Consider the following 18087-nt stretch of genomic DNA (forward strand, 5'->3'; position numbering starts at 1 on the left):
TGGCAAGCCTGAGGCTTGAGCCCTGACTGTGATCTTCCCTGCTTGTCCTCCACAGAACAACCCTCCAGGCGTGCTCGCCCTGCTGGACGAGGAGTGCTGGTTCCCCAAAGCCACAGACAAGTCCTTCGTGGAGAAGCTGTGCTCAGAGCAGGGCAACCACCCCAAGTTCCAGAAGCCCAAGCAGCTCAAGGACAAAACCGAGTTCTCCATCATCCACTATGCTGGGAAGGTACCCACTGCGTGTCCCAGGGGTCTGTCTGTCCCAGGGACCTCAGGAGGGATGCCAGAGCAAGAGCAGCTTGGGAATAGCAGAACCCAAAGGCGTCTGATGTAAATCAAATCCCAAGCAAGGCTATTTATGATTGTTGTCTAGGTGTCTGGAAGGGACAAGATATATATATGTAAAATCCAACCATGGTGGCCCGCTAGCTCTTTCTTGTATAGACTCTAAATCCTTCCTGCTGCAGGGTAAACCCAGCAGGAAGAGCCAACCAGAACGGAGTGACCAAAAAACCCAATTTTGGGTTCGCAAGAATCTCCTTTATCATGGCCTTGGGTTTGCCATTGGCAGCCTATTCCGTCCAGAGAAATCTGTGATGGTGTCACCTTGTCGTTGTCAACTCTTCTTCTTCCTCCTCCTCCTCCTTCTCTCCATCATCATCATCATCATCATCATTATGCTTCATGGCTGTTAATGTACAGAACCTTCCCCTGTGCCTCCTGGGTAATTTAGAAAGACATAGCTTGGTTTGGCTTACAGAATCTTAGAGCATTTTTACTGATGCTCCAGAATCCCCACTGCATCATGGGAACAGGCAATGCCCTAAGTCAGGGGTTGGAAAACTGTAGTCCATGCACCAAATCTGACCCACAGCCTGTTTTTGTAAATAAAGCTTTATTGGCACCCATTTGGTTACATAACATCTGTGGCTGTCTTAATGCTACAAGGATAGAGTTGAGTGGCTGTGACAGACGGTATGGCCTGCAAAACTGAAAATCTGGGCCTTTACAAAAAAAGTTTGCCAGCTCCTACCCTATCCTCAAGGGAGCATCATTCCTTTAGGCACAGAGAGATAACGCTTTCCTTTTCCCCACTTCACAGGTGGTTTCTTTTTAGTCCTCTTTCAGATCAGGCCTGGCCATCACCATAACAACCCACATCCCGTAAGAACCCACCAGAGAGATTTTACGAGTTGCTTCCCTGTCATAGTCACAATCATAAAATGAAGGCTTGCCCTGGCTGGTTTTTCTCAGTGGTTAGAGCATCGGCCCATGTACCTGGGTTGCCGGTTCAATCCCTGGCCCCGGTCGGGGAGCATGCGGGAGGCAACCTATCGATGTGTCTCTCTCACATTGATGTTTCTCTCCCTCTCTCTCTCCTTCCCTCCCTTACACTCTCAAAAAAAAAATCAATGGAAAAAATATTCTCAGGTGAGGATTAACAAAAATAAATAATAAAAAATAAATAAAGTGAAGGCTTTGGCCACGGTCAGTATTTGAGTTGGGAATTTACATCCATGTATCAAAATCTCCCAGTTACAACACTTATGTTCATCAGAGAGAGGAGAAGAGGTCCGCAAACCTAATTTAAAAACTGGAGTTGTTGTCGAGCCTTCTCTAGATGAGGGAGAACTTTCGTGTGAGGGAGACATTTACCATCAGCCAAGCTCTTCACCACTTGGAGGGCAACCGGCATCATCCCAGGCTCTGGAGGCTGCCCGAGAAGCGTTATTAGGAGAACGCAAGGAATAGCGACAAGGCCTCCAGCAGTGGCTGCCATTGGCTGGTGCCCTACTGTGCGCAGGGCCCTTTAAAGTCCTGATCTGCTGGTCTCTTCGTTGGAGTTATGGATTCTCACCATGGCAGCTGCTAATGTCATTTCCTCGCTGACCTTGGACGATCTGGGAGGGGAACGGGAGGACTCCGGCCCTGCCCTTAGTTCATAACTGACCAGAGGTTGGCTCTTGGCAGGTGGACTACAACGCGGCTGCCTGGCTGACCAAGAACATGGACCCGCTGAATGACAATGTGACTGCCCTCCTCAACGCCTCTTCAGACAAGTTTGTGGCTGACTTGTGGAAGGACGGTAAGGTCCCACCTGCTGGAGCTGGAGAGCTGGGCACCAGAGTCCTCCCCTCCTCCAGCTGCCCCCAATGCCCACACCTGCTCCCAGGAGGGGCGGCCACATGGGGCTGCAGGAGAGGGCCATGTTGGCAGTGCTAGTGACATCTTGTTGACACCTTCAACCACCTCAGAGCCCCTTAACCCCACACCTGGGCCCCAGGGAGAAGGTCTGCGATCAGGGCAGATGGAGGAAGTAGCGTCCGAGGCACGATGAGTGAGAGTGCCCCCATCCAGAGTCGGAAAGACTGAACTCCTGTCTCACCCCTGCCACACGCTTTCCGTCACTCAGGAGCTCTCAGATTCCCCAAGTAGATAATAGCTGGAAAGCAATCCCCTTACCTAGTGCTGGAGGGAAGGCATTGGCAGCAGAGAGAAGAATGGGGGCCCTGGGTGGGCCAGAGGCTGATGCCGCCCTCAATGTGCCCCCCAGTGGACCGTATCGTGGGTTTGGACCAGATGGCCAAGATGACAGAGAGCTCGCTGCCCAGCGCCTCCAAGACCAAGAAGGGCATGTTCCGCACGGTGGGGCAGCTGTACAAGGAGCAGCTGGGGAAGCTGATGACCACGCTGCGCAACACCACGCCCAACTTCGTGCGCTGCATCATCCCCAACCACGAGAAGAGGGTGAGGCCGCCCACTGGCTGCTGCTGCTGCTGGGGGGGTGGGGGTGGGGTCAGAACGTCCCCCGGGGACATCACCAGGTCTACAGGGAATGGGGAAGGCAGGCAGGGGTAGAGGGGCAAGAAGAAAGCCTGACCCCCCACCCCAAGGGCTCCCTCTGACATGATGGAAGGTTGGCTGAATTTGGGGTCCATTCCCCATCCTGGAGGCAAAAGAAGACAGGGAGGAAGGGAGACTGTGTCCAGACACTTGCAGCCCTGGAGTTGCTGTCCAAGGGATCAAATCACCACGAATTCATCATTCCAGTTGGTATTTCCTGAGTTCCTGCCTGTGCTGGGGAGAGAGTGCTGGAAAGGTTGTTGTCCTCACCTGCGGATTTCTTATAGTCTAGGGCAGGGGTGCTCAGCTGGGGGCAGTTGTGCCCCTACCCAGGGGACATCTGGCCCCGTCTGGGGACATTTGTGGTTGTCATACCTGGGAAGGGGTGACTACAGGCATCCAGTGCGTAGAGGCCAGGTCTGTGCTAAACATCCCACAGTGTGCAGGGCATCCCACGACAGAGAAGGATCCTACCCAGTGTGTCAGTAGTGCTCAAGTGGCGGGAGATCCGTGGGAGAGGCAGACACACAAGCTGGTAACCGTGGTGCAATGTGCTAAATTATGAGAACTCCAAACAGCGGGGGCTCCTGCTCCAGTTCCTCAGGGCTGAGAGGAAGCTTCTTAGAGAATGTGCATGTTAAGAGGCATCAACTTGGTGAAGTGGAGGGGAGGTTGGGAGGGAATCTTAGACAGAGGGACCAGTACAACAAAAGTGTGGAGGTAACAAATGAAGCATCTTGGCAAGAAAACGCTAGGTAGGTGGTTGCATGCTGATGTGTGATGGTGTGAGGCAGGGATTGGGAAGAGCTGGGGCTGAACAGTATCAGGGGCTAGATCAGGGAGTTCCTGTGGGTGGACCAGAGCCTGGCCTTCCTTCTGTGGTACCACTGGGGCTTTAAAAGCAGGGGTATGTCATGATCAGATTTACACCTTAGAAACCAAATGAGGGGATGAGAGGAGAGGCAGGACTGGGGGTGAGAAGACCAGGTAGGAGTCTGTGGTGGGCTTTGTCTGGGCAGGAGAAGATGGTGGCGAGTGGATGGTAGTGATGATGGTCAATGGAGAGAAGTGGGTGGATTGGGAGATACTCGGGAGGTAGGAGCTTTAGAACTGGTGATGGACAGGAAGTGAGGAAGAGGAAGGTGACAAAGAAGAAGCCCCAGTTTCCAGCTAGGTGATGCTAGTGCCACCAAGTAGGAGAGAGAGATCCTCAGCTGAGACCTCACCGGGTTGATCCTGGTGGACTGGTGAGGGGGGTCACCCAGGCCTGAGACTCGGGGCTTGCTGCTCCCTGAGTCCCAGCCCCGGTGGCCCATCGCCCTTTCCACCTTTGCAGTCCGGCAAGCTGGATGCCTTTCTGGTGCTGGAGCAGCTGCGGTGCAACGGGGTGCTAGAAGGCATCCGCATCTGCCGCCAGGGCTTCCCCAACAGGATCGTCTTCCAGGAGTTCCGCCAACGGTGAGCCCACCAGGGCAGGCACCGGTGGGGCAGTGGGTGAGCGGGTGGCAGAGGGAGGGATGCTGTAGTGGTGCTCGGTTGGTGACTTCTCCCCTGTGTCTCAAGCTACGAGATCCTGGCTGCGAATGCCATTCCCAAAGGCTTCATGGACGGGAAGCAGGCCTGCATCCTCATGGTGAGCCCCACCCCGCCCCGCCCTGCCCTGGAAATCCAGCGGCAGCCCTCCCTGGCTCTGGTGGCACTGCCAGGAGCTGCTTTGGTTGTCACCTCCCTGACACCGGCTTAACCCCTGGCCACATGGCACAGCTGAGAATGAGAACACTTGTCTTCCTTCCTTCTGCAGATCAAAGCCCTAGAACTCGACCCCAACTTGTACAGGATCGGGCAGAGCAAAATCTTCTTCAGAACCGGGGTCCTGGCCCACCTGGAAGAGGAGCGAGACTTGAAGATCACCGACGTCATCATGGCTTTCCAGGCCATGTGTCGCGGCTACCTGGCCAGAAAGTAAGGACCTGCCTACTGTCCCCTCCCCCCACACACAGATGGGAGACACACATTTCCAGGGAGCTTGCTGGCCTCATGTTCTTCTTGTTTTTTTAAAGTATATTTTTATTGACTTAGAATAAGGGATAGGGGGAGAGAGATAGATAGAAACATCAATGATGAGAATCATTAATCGGCTGCTTCCTGCACGCCCCACACCGGGGATAAAACCTGCTACCCAGGCATGTGTCCTGACCTGGAATTGAACCGTGACCTCCTGGTTCATAGGTCGACACTCAACCTCTAAGCCACACCTGCCGGGCTGGCCACATGTTCTGATTCCCTGACTCTCATAGGCCGTCTGCTTTCAGATGCTCCACTGATTGGATGTCAGTGTTTTCTTGGGGGAAAGAAATGCTACCATTTAATATAAGCACTGGTTATGAGGGCAGGAGGGAAGGTTAAGACCATGACTCTAGAGTGTTAGACCTCAGTTCTCATCCTGGCTGCCCCACCTGTTTGCTGATGGGCCTTGGGCAAGTTACTCGACCACTCTGAGCCTCAGGCCTCTCCACTGGAAAATAGCATATTCATTCCTACCTCGTGGAATAGTTTACGAGGAGTCAGTGAAATACTTCCTGAAAAGGGTTGAGAACAGTGCCTGGTTATCATCTTGGAAGTGTGAGGCTATGAGTAGGTACCCCAGGAAAGAGTCTTTGGCTGTATCTATAGCCTTGTGTCCAGATGGGGTTCATCAGGCAGGGTCTTGGCAGGTCTGATGCCCCTTCGGTTTTGGGAAGCCTGGGGCCATGTGCAGGCCAGGGTCCTTGAAAGTTACACCCTTTGGTGGCAGGGACTGGTGGAGCCGCTCTGTCCGGGGTTATGTCATCGTGAATGAAGGCTCCTGCAGTCATCTGCAGAGCCCTGATCGTGTCAAGCTGATTCAGTGCCAAGGGGACCCAAGATGGTCAAGGCCAGATCTAGGGAGCTCTTGGTCCAGGGACAGACCTAGCTTAAGTTTCATAATTCTGTTACCACCCCAACCCCCAGCCCCCAACCCGCCTCCGGATTACTGAGGGCAGTTTTATTCTTCAAGTTCACCCACGATCAAGATGGCAGAGAGAAGAGGATTGTGCTCACTGTTCATGGTTTCTCAAACCTACAGCCCTTAAACAAGAAGCATGCTAGTTCTAGGTCAGGTTTGAGATTTCTAAAATACACCTGAGGAAGGAATAGGTTTGTCAGACACTCAGTTTTGGGGAAGACGTGGCACAGCTGGGGGTGAGCAGCGTTCCCCTAGGAATGATGTAGCAGGGACCGATTTCCTTGATGTCTGGATCACAGCTCTGGTTCCAGGGTATGGTGTGAGCCTTGGGTCTCCCTTGCCGGCTGGGAAAGGCTCTTGTCTCCATATTATCTGAGTGGTCTGTGCCGAGACAATATCCCTGTGCTGATGCTCAGAGCCCCTGGAAGAACCTGAGCTGGAGTAAAGGGGGGTTGTCCTCATGCAAGTCCCAAAATCACAAGCGAAACCGACAAAGTGAGACATGTGTCGGGTGACCAGGGCTTCTCACGGCTCCCTGCCCCTCCCCCAGGGCCTTTGCCAAGAGGCAGCAGCAGCTCACGGCCATGAAGGTGATTCAGAGGAACTGTGCCGCCTACCTCAAGCTGCGCAACTGGCAGTGGTGGAGGCTCTTCACCAAGGTGAGTGCTCCGGGCCAACCCAGCTCTCAGGACCCCCAGCCCTGGTCCTTCACTCCAGATGCTCCAGATGTGGGACTGGAGATGGTTGTCCGTGGGTGTGCAGCTGAGAGCTTGAGATCAAACCTGGTCTGTTGGTGATGCTCCAGGCAGGCCTGTCTCCGGTGCATCTGATGAAGGCCCACCCTCCTTGGCACCTGCGTTACAGCCATGACCTTAACCCAGATCCGGAGAATTTCATCACCACAAGGATCCCTCACAGTGTCCTTTGATAACCATGCCCATTTCTTTTCTAGCCACACCTACTTTCTTCCATAGCCACACCCATTTCCTTCATAGCCCTAAGTCTAGAATGTTTAGCAGCATACCTGGCCTCTGCCCACTAGATGCCGGGAGCACCCCCTGCCCCAGTTGTGACAGCTGAAACTGTCTCCAGAAATTGCCACACGTCCCCTTGGGATGGGGTAAAATTGTCCCTGGCTGAGAAGCACTGATCTGCTTTTATTACAAGACTGTACCCCTTTTGCCATGAAAATAAATGCTGCGCTGACTGTGTGTGTGCAGGTGAAGCCCCTGCTGCAGGTGACGCGGCAGGAGGAGGAGATGCAGGCCAAGGAGGATGAGCTGCAGAAGACCAAGGAGCGGCAGCAGAAGGCAGAGAGCGAGCTCAAGGAGCTGGAGCAGAAGCACTCGCAGGTGCCTGGCAGGGAGCGTGATGGGGGCTGCGAGGGAGGCAGGATGCCTGTTCCTGGGGGACTCACTGGCCGCCTCCCACCCCTGCATCCAGCTGGCTGAGGAGAAGAACCTGCTGCAGGAGCAGCTGCAGGCGGAGACGGAGCTGTACGCTGAGGCCGAGGAGATGCGGGTCCGGCTGGCGGCCAAGAAGCAGGAGCTGGAGGAGATCCTGCATGAGATGGAGGCCCGCCTGGAGGAGGAGGAAGACCGGGGCCAGCAGCTGCAGGCAGAAAGGAAGAAGATGGCCCAGCAGATGCTGGTAAGGCACTGGAGCGGCTGACCTTCCCTGCAGGCAGGCCTGTGAGGCCCGTCTGATGATATATGTCCCCATTGCACAGATAGAGACTAAGGCTTGGGAGGGAACAGCCATCTGTGCACACAGGTCTCCCTAAAGCCCGCTCTGCTCTGCCTTGCCTTTCGCGTGCTTTTATTTTTTCTCCTAATAGCAGCTGTGTGTGAGGGGTAATTATATTGGTGCAGACAAAACACCCAAAATAAACATTTATTTCACATAGTTAGGAATCTGACAGTGGCTTCGCTAGATGGGTCTGGCTTAGCATCTCTCATGAAGTTACAGTCAAGATGTCAGCTGCAGTCATCTGAAGGCTTGACTGGGGCTGGAGGACCCACTTCTACGTGACTCACTCTCGTGGCTGTAGGCGGGAGACCTCAGTTCCTCACCTTGTGAGCTTCTCCACGTGGCTGCTTGAGTGTCCTCACGACTTGGCAGCTGGCTTCCCCCAGGAGGAGTGAGTCGGGGGAGGAGAGAGAGCAGGGGAGGCAGGCACAGTGCCTTTTATAGCCTGATTGCTGGTGTTACACTCCATCACTTCCTCTTGATTTTATTTGTTAGAAGCAAGTCACTAAGCCCTGCCCACTCTCAAGGGGAGAGGAATTAGGCTCCACCTTGGAAAGGAAGAGTATAATGGGTAGACGCGCTTTAAAACCACCATGGTGCCTACTCTCCCATTTTATAGATGAGGGGACTGAGGCTCCATGAAGCAAACCTTAATTTCCAATGAAAGGAGACTGCAGAGCACTGGGGTCCTCAGGCCCAGCCTGTGTTAGTCCCCGGGGTCCAGGAGAGTGACTTCTAAACAAGGCTGTGATTCTTTTCCCAAGGACCTGGAGGAACAGCTGGAGGAGGAGGAAGCTGCGAGGCAGAAGCTGCAACTTGAGAAGGTCACGGCCGAGGCCAAGATCAAGAAACTGGAGGATGACATCCTGGTCATGGATGATCAGAACAACAAACTGTCAAAAGTGAGTGGGGTCGAGCATCTGCATTCCAATGACAGGCTCCCCAGGGACAAGGATTTCAGATTATGTTTCTATTTTAGCCAAATGAAAGGTATTGAAGGCCAAGCAAAGGTTTATCTCTGACAGGGTGGCTTTGTGACCGCCCTGTGGATGCAGGTGTGCCATGGACTGGGTCCTGGCAGGATCACCAGCACCAGGGCTGCCACGGAGCAAGTCTCAGCAGCACCATGACCAATGGAGCCCCCAAGGTGTGCAAAGGAGACCAAGGTGCCTGAGTCTCCGGGCCCTCTCCCACATTCTCATGGGCCCCCTCCAGTTAGGGACAGGGTAACCAGCTGTCCTGATTTGCCTGGGATGGAGGGGCTTCTGGGATGTGGAACTTCCAGCACCAAAAGCAGAAAAGTCCCAGTGCCAAACAGGATGAGTCGGTCACCCTCGTCGGTAACTTCTAACCAGCCCCGTGGAGGGCAGGCTCCTTTTAGTTCTTTCAGCCAGATGTCAGCAGGGCACCTCCATGAGCCAGGCCCCGTTAGGTGCAGGGCATGTGTGGTCAGAGAGGACTATGCCCTTGTGGGGCTTATATTCTAGTGTTACAGCAAATAGATCATCACACACATAACTATTAATAACCATTGTGATCGGGGTTCTGAAGGGAGGGGGGTTATTCAGGGAAGGCTTCCTGGAGGAAGTGGCATGTAAGTGGAAACCTAAAGACTGAGGTGCAGTTACGGGGAAAGGAGGTGGAGGAACACCCCAGGCAGATGGCTCCATCTGGGCAAAGGCCCTGAGGCAGGGAAGAGCTGGCATGTGATAGGAAGGGAACGAGGGCCCCACTGGCTGGCACATTGAAGTATGAGAGGCATAGTGACGTGAGGTGAGAAGTGGCGGACTTTTGAAAATTAAGGAACTTCTCTTCACCGTTTCAGACTCGAGGCTGTATTTGGTTATCATGTGGGTTTTCAACTATTTATCTGGAAATCACTAAAAGTGAGACATAGATCCTGGAAGGAAAAAAACAAACAAACGACTAATGGTGCTTCTTTTTCTTTCCCCAAAAAGGAGCGAAAACTCCTTGAAGAGAGGATTAGTGACTTAACGACGAATCTTGCAGAAGAGGAAGAAAAGGCCAAGAACCTCACCAAGCTGAAAAATAAGCACGAATCTATGATTTCAGAACTGGAAGGTAAACCGGCTACCCAAAGAAGTTTTGAACCAGTATTTTAAAACTAGGGAAATCAGAGAGGAAATTCAGAATGGCAGATTATTTCAAGAGAGGCAAATCCCCTCCAGGCTCCCCAGTCTTCCTTAGTCAACATCCTATATCAGTGATGGCGAACCTTTTGAGCTCAGCGTGTCAGCATTTTGAAAAACCCTAACTTAACTCCGGTGCCGTGTCACATATAGAAATTTTTTGATATTTGCAACCAAGTAAAACAAAGACTTATATTTTTGATATTTATTTTACATATTTAAATGCCATTTAACAAAGAAAAATCAACCAAAAAAATGAGTTCACATGTCACCTCTGACACGCGTGTCATAGGCTCGCCATCACTGTCCTATATAATAAAGAGGTAATATGCTAATTAGACTGAACAGCAGAACAACTGTCTGGACAACCTTCTGGACAAAGCCAAGGCTGCAAGGGCCGAGCCCCTTGCACAAATTTTGTGCATCAGGCCTCTAGTACATTAATAATCAAAGGCCCTTTCCATCAGGACTGACAGTTCTTCGTTGAGACAGTGGCGCGGGCGGGGCTGTTACCAGGGAGGGAGGTGTGTGCATGAGCGTGTCTTTCCTCCGTGCGAAAGGCCTCAGCAGAAAGGCTCGTCCTCCGGGTGCCTTTCTGGTGGTTTCCGCGTCCTGAAGGGCCCCTGGCTTTGTCTAGTGCGGCTGAAGAAGGAGGAGAAGAACCGGCAGGAGCTGGAGAAGCTGAAACGGAAGCTGGAGGGAGAGGCCAGTGATTTCCACGAGCAGATCGCAGACCTGCAGGCGCAGATTGCGGAGCTCAAGATGCAGCTGGCCAAGAAGGAGGAGGAGCTGCAGGCGGCCCTGGCCAGGTAGTGGGGCCACGGCCTGTGTGTTCCTGGGCCCTGCCAATCCAGTGGCCCAGTCTTCCTCCTCCTCCAGGCAGGCCTCCATCTAATGCAAGACCAGAAGCACGCCTTGACTTTCCTCTCTTCCCTCCAACCCATCCCTCTTTGTGTCTCCCATGGTGTCTCTCTTTTGGACGCCCAGGCCTTCCTCGTCCACACCCCAGTCCTGCATTTCTAGTTGACCACAGAGGCCCTTCTCTGGCACCTCCCACACCACATCGGAGGCTGGAATGGCCCTCCTCTCCCTCCAGCCCTCCTTCGAAGATCTCCCTTTTGTGAATGCCAGGCCCCTCCCTAGCTTTTGCCCTCCCTGCTCCTCCCACAGCCAGCAGGCAGCAGCCCTCAGGTTCTGCCGGCCCTTTGCCATGAGCCCCTCCTCCCACTCTGAGCTGGCTTCACACTAGTGGCCCCACACGGGCAGCAGACTCACCTGCTCGCTGTGTGCTAAGCTCTTTTGAAGCAATATCTTCACAGACACTTGGCCAGGTATGCCGCTGCTTTCTCCAGTTCACTGGGGAGGAAGCTGAGCCAGGGGAGGTGAAGGAGCGTGTGACTGTCACCCTGCTTTTGAGAGGCAGAGCTGGGATTTGAGCCCCAAAGCTTTCTGCTGATCCCCTGGTCCTGCTGCATGACTGTTAGAGTGACGGACCAGAAACATCAGTTTGGGTCATAAACCTACTCAAGCTTTGCTGGCTTGTGCAGGAAACGCAGGTCTTAGCCTGGTACTCAGTGCCCACCTGCCCTCCGCAGTCTGACCCTAACCCAACCATTTTGCTTCCTCTCTCACTGCTGCCCATTCACAAGTGCAGTACAATCAACCTGCCTACCTTGCCCTGCCCTGTGCCTTCTCTCATGCCGTTTCCTTTCCACCGCCCCCCCACCCCCCCCAACTCCCCTGCCCCCCATGCATCAGGAGGGAGCTCCCTTCCATGAAATGCCTGGTTCACTCCACCCCATTCGAACGACACTGCTCATATCCCACCTTGACCCAGGCTCACGGTCTCTCCCGGGCTGGGAGCCCTGGCTTTAGCGTCACCCAAAGCAGCGCCTGGCCAAGGGCTTTGCATGTAGCAGACACTCAGTCACTGTTTGAGCAAAGGAAGAACAAGTCGTCACCAAGGAGGGAGAACTGTCCAATGTTCAGAAAGTAACTATTAAGCCCCTTCTGTGATTTAGGCACCTTGCCAGTCTGGGACCAGTGCTTTGCATTCACACACACAGAAAACCATGGCCTACTTTTAATATCAGACCTTGGGACCCATCATGTCCTCCGTGAATGTCCAGGAAGTCCAGTGTAGCAAGGAGGGACCCGCTGTGTCCTGGGGACGGGGTGCAACATGTTTTGCGATCCATGGAGCACGAGTGGCTGGTTCCCGGAAACAATGTTTGGCCACGTGTGCGACAGCAGAGGCCCGGGGCCCTGGGATCTTCATTCTGGCGACCTGTCCCTGGCAGGCTCGACGATGAAATTGCTCAGAAGAATAACGCCCTCAAGAAGATCCGGGAGCTGGAGGGTCTCATCTCAGACCTGCAGGAGGACCTGGACTCAGAACGGGCCGCGAGGAACAAGGCTGAGAAGCAGAAGCGAGACCTGGGGGAGGAGCTGGAGGCGCTGAAGACGGAGCTGGAGGACACGCTGGACAGCACGGCCACCCAGCAGGAGCTCCGGTGAGAGGGGACCGTTGCCCACCACATTGATGGGGTGGCTGGTGTGGACAGAGTGAGCCCAGCAAATCCTGAATCACAGGGATCCGCAGGCCCTGCATTTACTGTCCTGATTGCATTTTGCTGTAACTGACACAGGTGTGATTATTTTTAATCTTATTACTTCACATCACAATAATGGAACATAATCAGAGAACAATTTGAAAACTAGAGAAGAGTAGACACCAGAAACATCACCCTTAGTTCCCCCACTGTTAACATTTTGGGGTATCTCCGTCCTGTCTTTTCATGTATATGTGTGTGTAAGTAAATCGCCCCCAGCCCAGTCACCAAGTGTGCGGGTTTAAGTTTTGTGTTAATTATTTAAAAATAACATTATCGGACTGGATTTCTTGTTTTTGTTGTTATAAAAAATGTGTTTTCAGAGAGAGGAAGGAAGAGGGAGATCAAAACATCAATGATGAGAGAGAATCATCGATTGGCTTCCTCCTGCATGCCCCCTACTGGGGATTGAGCCCCAAACCTGGGCATGTGCCCTGACCAGGAATCAAACCGTGACTTCCTGGTTCATAGGTCAACGCTCAAACCACTGAGCCACGCTGGCCAGGCATTATCAGGCTGGTTTTTGATTTAAGATTTACAGCAGGCAATCAAACAGACCACAACAAAACTACAGGTCACCTGCTGGAAAAATGAATGCTAACATTAGTGAAAGTAGGTCATTCATTCATTCAGAAAACACAAATGTAGAGAGTGTGTGTGTCAGGTGCTGTGCGAACACTGAGATTCATCTCCCACACGCTGGGTTTTGTGCCGCAGCACTGACCTGTGCTCCCGTCCCACCTGGCGAACAAGACAGAAAAGCCCGATGCAGGACTTGGAAACACGGACTCAGAGTCAGACTATTTGGGCTCCATTTCTGGTCCTACACCCAGTGGGTGTAACAACTTGGGGAAGCTGCTTATCCTTTCTTAGCCAGTTTCCTCAGTTGTACAATGGAAATAATAGTACGTCTGCCTTGTAGGGCCACTCTGAAGATTATATGAGACGATGTATTAAAGAAATTAGGTCAGGGCCTGGCATACAATAAGTGCTCAATAAATAAGAGCTAATATTCATATTTCTGGAACATTTTGCCAGTCATTTTGCAATTCTTTCAACAATAGTATTTTGTGCATTTGTTTGCTGGCCCTGAAAAATTCTAGGCAGGTAACATACTCCTCTTTTTTTTTTTTTTTTTAAATATATTTTATTGATTTTTTACAGAGAGGAAGGGAGAGAGATTGAGAGTTAGAAACATCGATGAGAGAGAAACATCGATCAGCCGCCTCCTGCACATCTCCTACTGGGGATATGCCCGCAACCCAGGTACATGCCCTTGACCGGAATCGAACCTGGGACCTTTCAATCCGCAGGCCGACGCTCTATCCACTGAGCCAAACCGGTTTCGGCACATACTCCTCTTTTTGCAGCTGAGGAAATCCAGGTCCAGGGCGGTTGGGTGACTCACCTGAGGTTAGGTCACACAGCGAGGAAGAGGTAGTGATAGAGAGGTCAGCTCTGCGTCCTTTGCACAACACTGAGGGGAGCCCCGTCTCCCCCAACCGCCATCACTGTATTCTTCCCGTCCAGGGCCAAGAGGGAGCAGGAGGTGACGGTGCTGAAGAAGGCCCTGGACGAGGAGACGCGGTCCCACGAGGCCCAGGTCCAGGAGATGAGGCAGAAGCACACGCAGGCGGTGGAGGAGCTCACGGAGCAGCTCGAGCAGTTCAAGAGGGTGAGTTGTGATGCTTTTTTGTGACAACATGTCAACGGGTGCTATACCCACAGCTTCAAATAACCACATGTCAGAGTCTGCACTAAGATGAGTAACACGCTATGCAAGATTCTAACGATAAAGACAGCGGCCAGCACTTATCGACTGTACCGTACAGGATGGCAATTAATCTTCACAACCACCCGAAGAGGGAGGTGCTATTAAGCACATTTTACAGCTAAAACAAAAACAAAAACAAAAACACACACAATTTCCTTGTGTTTCATTCCCAGGGGTGAGTTTTTTAACTCGTGACCTCCTGCTACATTGCTTCCCTAAAGTCTGAATTTTATCGCCCTCAGTCCTACATTCCCCACCTCCCTGCACTAAGTACCTCACAAACCAGGTGAAATGGCCATAGCTTTACTGGAAATGGTAGGAGTTTGCATCTGTTTAAGGCCCAGTCAAGGTGACTCTCTTTCCATGAGCTGTGAAATCTTCTTCCATGAACTGGTTTATTGAGTATCTTTCCGTGAGCTGGTTCACTCCCTCTTCTATCAGAATCCCAACGTTTCCTTTCATGTCAGTAATGTGAGCAATCCCTTACACAGCACTGATTCCAGGCCAGACACTTTCCCAAGGTTTCACACACACTGGTTTAGTTTTCCGCGTGACCTCTGCTCAAATGCGATCTCCAGGCCCACACTCTGAAAAGCACTGTGCAGGACCGAGCGCCCCTCACCCTCCCAGTGAGTAAGGATGTCTGTTCCCATCCCCTTGTCACGTGGGATCTGAATACCAATCTTCAACACTTCATCCATTCTTTATATATTTCAGACAAGTAAGATTTTGCTAATTGTAACGACAACATACATTTCCCCTTTCGACTGGCTTCCCTTTTTAATGTCCAGTTATTTTTACTGCAATATAATTTGAATCCAGATGGGCTATTCCCACCTTCCAAAATACACTCCAGACAGCAGTAAGGTGTATGTGTCCCCTTGACTACTCTCAAGCCAGGTCAGAGGGGGCTGGGCTGGAAGCCAAGTCCCAATTCATAGCCAGGCCTCTTTGGAACGACTCAGCTGCTAAGGACACCAGCAGACAGCATCCGTTTCTGACCTGCATGAAGCGGGTGGAGGCTGCAAACTCTTGCCCCCATCTCAGGTGCACTAAACAGAGGAGCACCTATAGTTTACCTGTAACGACTTTGGTACAAACTTGGAGCCTTGGTCCCAGCAGGTTGTTGGAAAAACTTTTATCATCATTCCTACCTGGCCTCCTGTTACACTTATGGTTTTGTCATAGTTCTGGGGTCTTCAGCTGAGTGAAGATTTTGGGGGGCCCAAATCCCCTGGGGTCCTTGCTTATCAACTGTTTCCCCTAAGAGACACTTTGTCCCTGGCAGAGGTACTGACAGCTCAGTCACAACGGGGACAGAGGAATGGCTTCCCTGAGGCTGCCTGGGCACTGCATGGCTCCTTCCTAGGCATTGTGGGAAAGCTCAGTGTTGTTTCCTCTGCCCTTGGGACCCTCATGCTTTTCTCTTACTTCCCACCCTCCAGCCCCATAAAAACAAAAACCCTTCTTTCACCCCAAATACTTTTCTCTTAGGGAAGTTGACATGCCAACAGGAGCTGGTTAGATAAAGCGACTTTCTCTTAACTACAACTGAAATAGCGTGCATTTGCTAGTAAAGGTGATGGACAATAGGGATGGTAGGGACTGGGGCCGAGTGAAGTGTGGCTGCCCCATCTATCGGGCCAGCTGCTACTTAGATCCAGTGGATCACTGCCTTGGAGGAAGGCAAAACTCCCGTTTCCTTATCTTTAGTTTGGCTTTGTTTTTTTCTGAAAGTCAGAATTAGTGAGGTATATGCAGTAAAATTCACCGCTTTTTAAAGTGTGTAGCTCAGTGAACTTGGACAAATGTATGCATTTGGGTAACCATCACCACAGTCATCGTGATATAGGACATTAGATTATTTAATAGAGAAGCTGGGAGTCCAGAGTTGTATGTGATGTTTATTAAAATGTTGGCACTAATTTTTCAGAAAGTAATGAAGGGCCAAAGGGGACATGACGGCAGGTTGGCTGCAGCCCGTGTGGGGTGCAGGTTGGGGACCTCTGCGCTTTAGGAAAACAGAACCCCAAGTCTTCCTGGTGATTCTGTGTCTCGTCCCTGCACCACCCTGGGGAGGGAAAGGACAGAGGTTCCTACCTTACAATGCTCTCCTGGCCACGGCTGTAACGCCTTCCCTCCCCTCTGCTTCTCGGGCCAGGCCAAGGCCAACCTGGACAAGAACAAGCAGACGCTGGAGAAGGAGAACGCAGACCTGGCGGGCGAGCTGCGGGTCCTGAACCAGGCCAAGCAGGAGGTGGAGCACAAGAAGAAGAAGCTGGAGGTGCAGCTGCAGGAACTGCAGTCCAAGTGCAGCGACGGGGAGCGGGCCCGCGCCGAGCTCAACGACAAGGTCCACAAGCTGCAGGTGAGGCGGCAGCGCAGGGCATCCCTGGTACCCGCTCTGCGAGGGATGCTGCACTTCCCAGCTCACTGACGTCTCTCTTGCTGCAAAGCGGGTCCGTTTCCTCTAGTTATATCCCTGATGTAACTAGAGATGGTCACCCTATCCAGTTTAATCATGAAGAACCTTCACCCGTTCATTCAACAAGTCTTTACTGAGAACCTGCTGCAGGCCACGCACTGTGTTGAATCCTGAGGTACAACAGCGAGGAAGGAAACAGACACTGTTCCTGCCCCGGGAGAACCCCAGCCTAGTGGAGGGAGAGGCTCCGATAATCACAAAAATGAATGTAAAATGATGCTGGAAAGGGGTGGCACTTAGTCTCTTTAAGGGGTGTAGTAAGTATGAACAAGAAGAAGCCTGGCCTGCAGGAGGGGAAGTCAGGAAAGGCTTCCCTAAGGATGTACGATCTGAAAGAAAAGGCAAAGGGAACAGCATCTCTAAGGCCCCGTTGTACATGGGAAATTAGATCACATGAGACCAGTAGAGCTGGAAGGCCAAGTTGAAAGGGAAATGTGGTACAAAATGGGACCAGGGAGGCAGGTTGTGGCTGGGTGACACAGCTCCCGCCTTCGAGGCCCTATTATATGTATGTTGGTTTTTACTCGGTGATGGGAAGCTATTGATGGGTGTTAAGCTGGAGAATGACACAGCCTGTTTATCTTTGGTCTTATTTAGCTTTGAATAGACATTTGATCCAACTCTCCTTTCATAGGATATGGTCAAACTTTTGATAAATATTTAGTGTGCTTACAGTCTGGGATGAGAGAGCGGGGGAAGCATTAAATATATTTTCCACATCCAGGTGAGGGCAGGGGTTTTGCTATCCTAACACCAGCACTGTCCTGGAGGAGTGGAGTTAAGGTCACTTGTGTCCTCATTGTAAATGTGAGGAGGCCAGGGATCCCAACTTGTAGGCAAAGTACTTCCCTTGGGGGCCGCCATGATCAGGCCCCACAGCTCATGGGTATTTCTCAGTCAATGGACACCACATGGCGGAGGTATCTTGTGAGCAGAAAGTGCTCCTCTTACTTAAAGAAGAGCCTGTCCCAGAGGTTCCAGCTAAACCACAGTCTCTTGCCCCCTCAGAATGAAGTGGAGAGTGTCACAGGGATGCTCAACGAGGCGGAAGGGAAGGCCATCAAACTGGCCAAGGATGTGGCCTCCCTGGGGTCCCAGCTCCAGGACACCCAGGTGGGTATCCCATCACAATATCCAGAGGGACCTGGAGTCCAACCTGCCTGGGGGTGGATTCCTGGGACTTGCGTGTGTCCTTTTTGCAGGAGCTGCTTCAAGAAGAAACCCGGCAGAAGCTCAACGTGTCCACCAAGCTGCGCCAGCTGGAGGATGAGAGGAACAGCCTGCAGGAGCAGCTGGATGAGGAGACAGAGGCCAAGCAGAACCTGGAGCGCCACATCTCAACTCTGAACATCCAGGTGCGGCTGTGTCCTGGCTTTTCTGTGCCGGAGGGTAGCTCAGGGGCTCCGATGTGCTCTCGGAGGGCATTGGCGACATTTTGCTTGGCTTGCAGGCTCCTCCAGCTATTGAATTCCTCCCGTGAGAAGAAG

General features: G+C 52.2%; 1 protein-coding gene across 4 annotated transcripts in view; it reads left to right on the forward strand.

The window, feature by feature from the left end:
• The window catches only part of MYH11 (myosin heavy chain 11), a 115541-nt gene that overhangs the window by 83137 nt on the left and 14317 nt on the right, over positions 1–18087 (forward strand). For all 4 annotated transcript variants that reach the window (XM_036307815.1, XM_036307816.1, XM_036307817.1 and 1 more), the window contains 17 exons: positions 56–229; positions 1972–2086; positions 2555–2748; positions 4181–4302; positions 4408–4477; positions 4646–4806; positions 6381–6489; positions 7051–7182; positions 7274–7480; positions 8344–8481; positions 9538–9661; positions 10367–10538; positions 12030–12242; positions 13872–14016; positions 16277–16483; positions 17609–17713; positions 17803–17955. In XM_036307815.1, coding sequence (XP_036163708.1) covers positions 56–229; positions 1972–2086; positions 2555–2748; positions 4181–4302; positions 4408–4477; positions 4646–4806; positions 6381–6489; positions 7051–7182; positions 7274–7480; positions 8344–8481; positions 9538–9661; positions 10367–10538; positions 12030–12242; positions 13872–14016; positions 16277–16483; positions 17609–17713; positions 17803–17955 — 2541 coding nt within the window. The remainder of the gene's footprint in view (positions 1–55; positions 230–1971; positions 2087–2554; positions 2749–4180; positions 4303–4407; positions 4478–4645; positions 4807–6380; positions 6490–7050; positions 7183–7273; positions 7481–8343; positions 8482–9537; positions 9662–10366; positions 10539–12029; positions 12243–13871; positions 14017–16276; positions 16484–17608; positions 17714–17802; positions 17956–18087) is intronic.

Source organism: Myotis myotis, unplaced genomic scaffold, assembly GCF_014108235.1.
Source record: "Myotis myotis isolate mMyoMyo1 unplaced genomic scaffold, mMyoMyo1.p scaffold_m19_p_5, whole genome shotgun sequence".
Taxonomy (NCBI): Eukaryota; Metazoa; Chordata; class Mammalia; order Chiroptera; family Vespertilionidae; genus Myotis; species Myotis myotis.